General features: G+C 40.2%; 2 protein-coding genes across 2 annotated transcripts in view; one reads left to right on the top strand and one right to left on the bottom strand.

The window, feature by feature from the left end:
• Positions 1 to 637: 637 nt before the first annotated feature.
• SARC_09208 (hypothetical protein) lies at positions 638 to 2,964 on the bottom strand. The gene has a single exon (XM_014296783.1). It carries the CDS (start codon positions 2,888 to 2,890, stop codon positions 674 to 676), a length of 2,217 nt encoding a protein of 738 aa, XP_014152258.1. The 5' UTR covers positions 2,891 to 2,964; the 3' UTR covers positions 638 to 673.
• Positions 2,965 to 6,987: 4,023 nt separating this feature from the next.
• Positions 6,988 to 7,224, top strand: part of SARC_09207 (hypothetical protein) — a gene marked incomplete at both ends in the record, with an annotated part of 1,492 nt that continues 1,255 nt past the window's right edge. Inside the window, one exon of the mRNA XM_014296782.1 lies at positions 6,988 to 7,161. Coding sequence (XP_014152257.1) covers positions 6,988 to 7,161 — 174 coding nt within the window. The remainder of the gene's footprint in view (positions 7,162 to 7,224) is intronic.

Genomic DNA, 7,224 nt, shown 5'->3' with positions numbered 1-7,224 from the left:
TTCTTATTTACGTTAATATATATATATATATATATATATATAATTACACACGTGTATATATATATGCAGTGTACGTTTTCTTTGCTATGCCTCCTTAGATATATGAACATGATAATCTATGTATATATATATCTATATATACGTCGTTCCAGGTCTCCAATGATGCCGCCACACGCACATGTATTGGGTATGTACTTTTTATTATCAACTTATACTCAATATAAATTTACATACGTACATTCATATTATGTATAAAACGTACAGATACTAAATATACAATATATCTAACACATACACCTACATGTGTATTTGCAGTTATCAAGTTCCTTGGGCGTATTAATATATTGCTTCATGCATGTGCGTGTGCAATAAAAGTATATAATTATTCATGAAGGTTCAAACTATATGCAAAGTTCCTTGTTATGCAGATATTCTTCTGCTATATGAGGCACACTCAAACTAATAGCCAACTAAAGGCAAGCAATGGACGTCTCACAATCGTATGCACTGAGTGGTAGACATACACGGCCATTCAAGACCATTCATGATTAACATTATGGATCGGAACAGACCGAAATAGCCCTGCGATATACTATTTACACTAAAGATATTTATTGTTCGGATTTACAATAATAGTATATATATATATATATATATATATATTCATACTTGTCTAATTGATTTGAACCGTGTCTCCTTCCCAGTCCTCCTCAGAGAGTGTAGCCTCATTGCCATCCTCGCCAGCCATATCGTATATGCTGGTATCCTCATCTCGTATAGCTCTATTACCACTGAATTCACTATTTCCCTCAAACACAACTGTCCCGTCCATATCTACACTCGACCAATACGACCACACACCGCCTGCCGTCGACGCCGTGTTTCGCCTGAAGTCGCCGTCAAATACCAGCTCACTGGTAGGTAGGTGCACATTGGTGGCCACCACCCCTCCCCGTCCCTCAGCTTCATTGTCCGTAAACGTACCTACAACATATACTCTGGACCCTCGGCTCAGCTTCTGAACCCGTAACGCCCCACCCCTGGCACCAAACCCGTCATCGTTGGCCTGGTTGCTAAGATACAGACCGTCGACGATCATCTCTCCGACTATTTCCTGCACGTGTATAGCTCCGCCTTGATTCGCCTCGTTGCTTCTGAACTCGACCCCACGCTCGAACGTGACATCGCCAGCCATAAAGTCCAGATAAACCGCACCCCCGCCACTGTGTAGTGAGGCTTCAGGGTAGTAGGCTTTGTTGTCCTCAAACGTACCACTGATGGAGATGGTGTATAGGCTATCCAGGTAGATAACTGCCACGGCGGCTCCACCCGCATACCTATCCGTGTCGCTGGTACTCATCAGCAGGCCGGTGAACGTACAATCGCCATCTACAACCAGGCCAGCTGAATTGCCCACAAACACCCCCACACCAGGACGTTCACTGGTCATATCGTACATGTGCACATTGCTTAGGGATAGCTCAACTCGCTGAGACCCCGCAGTCCCCTCCGCACCCAACGTGTGGAAGCCTGCGGAACGCATACCGGGCGAGCCAGTCATACGAAGATCTATTAACTCAACCTTTTGCGTGTCGCTATTGGTCGCCTCCAGTATAGCTCCATCTGTAGAGTCGAAGGTGGCGGTGAGTGTGGGGAATGTGCCTGAGCACGCTACCCCTTGTATAGTCACACTGCTGCTGAACCGGATGGGGTTGGCAACGGATTTCGAGCCTCCTATATAGACCACATCTTCATCGTCTGCGGTCTCTATAGCGGTAGATAAGTCGTCATAACACAGTCCATCGATTACACCACCCTCGCACGAACACGCGTCCTGTGCTGTGGCAGGAACATTGGGCCTGTCCACATCCGTGCCACTCCCATCTGGAGTATCCTCATCCTCGTCTTCAGATAAACCATTTGTAGTAGCTGCCTGTGTGCTGGATGCTACAGATGCCGCTGAGCTGGATGTAGTAGATATTTGCGTGGTAGATATAGTGGATTCCACAACCGGTATTAGTCCAGCAACTGTATCCGCACAGCACAGACCACTGCGACACTTAAGCACGTTGTCTGTACAGCTATTATCAAACTCGCAGCATTCGACATCGGACAGCAGATCATTGCCCTCGTCACATACAATACCATCATAGGCTCCGCATGTTGTCAGAAACTCTCCTGTTGCTATCTGCACAGGCGATGGACTTGGCGAAGGAGCTATACCTTCCACACAACACAGCTCATCCAAACACTTGAGGAGCCCGTCGCACGCATTGTGCCACCGGCAGCACGCAATATCAGCCGCTACACCCGACCCTGCCGCACAAGTCAATTCTTCTTCGAAGGCCATAACGGCACAAGTGATGGTATTGTCTACCAGCTCAAGTTCGTCGTCGGGTGTATTAGTTTCTAATTCTGTAGCCGTATTAGTTATTACTTCCGCTGTTGTGGCTGTAATATCATTGCTCTCTGCGAATGTACTTGTAGCTGTGGTGTTGCTCGCGTCCTCTACAATCGTGCTTGCGTTAGTATTGTTATCTTCGGTAGCTGCAGTAGTGGCAGATATAGTAGCCGTTACTATAGTTAAACTATTATCAGTTACTATTGTACTACTATCCGTGTTCTGTGAAGTTGTTGACTGATCAGTCGTTTCCCCCAGCTGGAGCTGACAACACATTTCTTCTGAACACCTCGTCAAATCACCGCACATATTATAGTACCGGCAACACGTTATATCAGGAACTAGAGTCTGTGCGATCGAATTACACTGCAAAAAGTCTAGTTGACTTTTTTCACCGCATGTGACAGTATAGTCTATGGGCTGCGAATCAATTATCGATGCCAATGCGAGAACAGCTATACCAGCTGTGTTCTTCATTACGTAACGCATTTTGTCGGCTCTGTATATCAAACGTGTATAAAGGACAATGAGCAATTGTGTGTCACCATACGGTTCAATTGTATTTATACCACATTCATAAAATATATTCTCTTCGTGGATTTACTATTTATAATTTAGTGGACATGTACATAAAGCCATATACAACATGCGCTCTACCTCACTCCCCACTCTCCAGTACTCCATAAATACACACAAGGCGTCAGGCGTGGACTGGAGGCAGTGGAGGCCGGAGGATAATGATTCTTTTGCTCTATTCATCACAGTTTTTTTCATGTTTTTTTTTCATGTGAAGTGAGCAATTTATATTTTTATTTGGTTATTCTTATTACTGTACTATGCTTTTTCGTGACTTTTAAAAAAAAAACAAAAAAACAACCCCAAAATCAAAAATGCTCTAACTGTTCAATTTTCAGAAGGTTTTGCACTACGTGGTAATCCTATTATTACATCTTGGCTTTCAGGGGTAAATTTGGATTGAATATGTGTTCAATTCGGGTTAAATCGATATATATAGGTCATGTCTTATTTCAGTTTTTTCGGACGTGCAATAAAAATACTGTCTCGGCATTATTTTGGTATGATAGTAAATAGAACATACTACCTAGTACTGGCAGACCCGAATTATGAATCCTGATATTTCATATTCGTGTTTACTGTTTAGTGTTTTGAACCTCTGCCAGATTCTGACCTCTGGAGTAGAAAATGAAAATCAGATGGTGATCACTCTGATCAGTGAGCCCCTTCCTCCCCAGAGGGTCATTGTTATAAATTTCAAGCATTTTCAAGTTTCTGTGTGTATTTTTATAAGTACATACTGTACATATTTTTTAGTTTCAAGTTTTCAACTAAAAAAAGTTCCAAATATAGTTGGCAAGCTCATGCCAGTCGCTTCGTTGCATAACATATAAAATACACCAATGGATTCCCTGGTTGCACTATAGATCCATCTCAAGTAGTTCAGTTCTGAAAAGTTAAAAAGAAGTAAGTAGTAAAGTAAAAGACTAAAAGTACACATCCTGTATGAAGTCAATCTGAAGTATGAACTATGTAGTAGACTTTTAGTCAACAAGTAGTCAAGCTCAGCTCATGTATTTACCGATGTGAGACTCAGAGTCTCGCTGTCTCAGAATACACTCGCAGGAATACAATGTTTAAATACACAACAAGAGAGAGCAAATCGGAGAACTTCAAAGAATTTTATTTAAAAAACATAAATATTTATTTGGACAAAGTTCTGGTCCTGGTGTTTTTTATGTACTTTTAAAAAATACATCCTGTGAATTGAAAAAAGGTATTTATTTTATAAATAGAATTGTTTATTTTTATTTTTATTCTATATTGTATTTACAAAAAGAGAATCCAAGAGACCGAGATATGTAAATAGTTAAATACATAAACTGAGAAACGCCGAAGCAGACCACAGCGGCGCAGAGTCTGTCACTCACAAGTCACAACTCACAACTCGCAACTCGCAGCGGCGCCAGAAGCAAATATATGGTACTTTTTTAAAAATAAATAGACGGGCACTGGACCGCTGGTGAGTGGTGACTGGATCACTGAATCACAAAATCAGGGGATAAGGTTATTTTCCAAAGTTATAAAAACACTCCTAAAATTTGAAATTTGGCTTTTCTAATTTATGGTTCTTCTTTACAATTCTTTTTTTAAGTTTCACTATAAACCAAATAATTAACAAATATGACTTTATGCTCTGTGCGCCTTCAAGCCTTGTGTCGTCCTTGAACTTTCCTAAAAGTATTTCCTAAATATATACATTGATGCTCCATCAGAAACTCACTTTGACTCAGATGAAGTGACTCGGCTATGTTCTACACATCCCATAAACAGTAGTATATACACCTTCTAACAGGCCGAATAAAGAGATGGTGGACCTTTTTAAGAGTGCACCCAACGTATTCTCCGAAACGTGTGGTTGAGGGCCACGGTATATAGTCAATCAATGTTACGAGTACAATCCTTCTCCATTTTATTATATTCCTAATAGAAAGACACTTTCTAATAGAAGGAGTCACACTTTCTTCAAGTGTTTGGTGTGTATGTCTGTATGAACATCTATCCGCGTTTAGTATTTATTTGATGGCGGTAATGAAGGATACTGACAAGAAGAGACGAACATATACTCAAAAGAGAACAAGACTTGTCATGCAATCCTATGTGCCGAATCCGATGTATTTATTTTCTTTGCTTTTCAGCTTTTCATAAATAAATACAAGTACACACAAGTTCACAACTAAATACAACAACTAGTGAAGTACGCACAAGCCACAGGTGCACAACCATATAACTACTGATATATAAATAACTTGTACAAGTACAGTAGCACACAGCCACACACGCAACTCAGCCTCACAAGTTCACAACTACACTACACTCTTTTTTAAAAATTCACCAGAGTTTGAACTTTGAACTCTAGGCTCTGATCTTGACTTTATAGCACAAAAGCTTTTTTCTTTTACTTTCACTATGTATGTACTACTCGTGCAGTCGTGCGTAGTGGTGGGATTCCAATCTTCCATCGATCTATGTACATACATACATATTCACAGCTTATTGTCTATTGGGCAGAACATATATTGGTGGGGTATTTTTAATTATTCTCTCTTTTAGTTTATTTTTGTATAAAATATATTCGGGGGTTTTTTAAATGCATGTATTTAAAAAAATTAAAGCACTACGTCCTGGAAATTCTTTACTATCAACTCTGGTTTGAAGTTGAACGTAAAATATCAATCTAATAAAACATTCAAAAATTGTTCCATCGGTTCCAGGTATAATTAAACGTTAGCCTGTGAAAGATTTTTTTTTTAAACAAATAACAAAACGGTGTTTACGTATATTGAACGCCAAACAATCTGTGGCAAAATATATGCAGGGTTTGCACAGTTGTAGGGTATTTGTTTTTATTTCAGAAAACAAGATAATTACATAGGACGTAATCTTTTAAACTACACAAGGCTATGTTTCAGGCATAGCCACCTCAAAAAAGACGTTTCAGGAGGTTATGAGTGTTTCTATAACATTAATTTACACCTTTATACCCGTAGTCCTGCGCATATGCCACATAGCGTACTTACACAGACTCCATTTTATGCATAGCTCATACTACCCATCACTTGTCTTACAGAGAGCATTTGCCATCACAATTGGCTTCACACAGCAGAACCTGTGTTCTCGTAATCAGAGCTGAGGGCATAACACACATGCTCCGTGTACATACATACTTCTTAACTGACGTATAATATAATCCTATATTTATATGCATAAATAAATACGGGTATTCAGTCATGTTGGGCATATGGACTCTCCTAGGCATGCTCGCCATACTCTCTGGCATTGCATTGCACCATCTACATCAACGCATGCACTGTCCGCTGATAGCCTACGACTGGGCTGCTGAAGTGCAATGGTCATTTGATACTCGGCAGTCGACTGAGATCAGATCGATCAGTGTAAGTGGACTGGGTAATACGGTAGCCATTGTGTGCGCTTGTGGTATTTATCTTATGTGTGGGGTGTGTGGCCGCTGGTTAGATGTTGCAACCTCGTCTGATCTTTTGTTGTACATGTGCTGCAAACCGCCTTCGTACACATTCAGTATACGTCTACGCCTGCTGAATTCGTGTTGAATTTAACTTTCGTGTTGATTATCCGTTATACGGGTAGTACTACAGTGCGATGGTTACCATATGTTGGATATTAAACCACACGCCCACGGAAACTTAAAAAAAAGTGTACTATATCAGCGATGGTTACATACGTTTGTTTGTGTATTAGATTTTATTACTAGTGTGAAATATTTTGTGTTTGTTTGCCTAGTAGTGCTTAGTAGTAGTGTTTATTATTTATTGTTTGTACAACGGTTTGTTGTGTATAGGTTATTGGTATTCTATTGCTACCAGGTTGTTGTACTAAGACTTTTAGTACATGTACACGGCTCGTGGACTTGATATTGGTGTTCACATTCTCCAACTGAGTGCTTTTAGTTGTATATACATCCCTGCTCAACCACTGATTAGCTGATTTATCACTGCATAAGTAGTACGAACTGATGATAGTTAACTCCAATGTACGCCACTGATTTGGTGCAGATAGTCTCTGACGAGAATGTGATGTCTGTCATTCGCTCGCGAATCAGCTCATGGGAAGCTCAGCCTCCACTGACATTCACCACAAAAGCAGAAGCAGTTAACTATGGCGTAGAAGGCGGTCTGTTGAGAGACCTGGTGCACCATTGGAAGGTACAATGTANGTTTTTATTTTATTATTATTATTGTATATATATGTATATATATGTATGTATA

The sequence above is a fragment of the Sphaeroforma arctica genome (genome assembly GCF_001186125.1).
Source record: "Sphaeroforma arctica JP610 unplaced genomic scaffold supercont1.909, whole genome shotgun sequence".
Lineage (NCBI taxonomy): Eukaryota > Ichthyosporea > Ichthyophonida > Sphaeroforma > Sphaeroforma arctica.
This window is presented reverse-complemented; position numbering and strand designations above follow the sequence as displayed.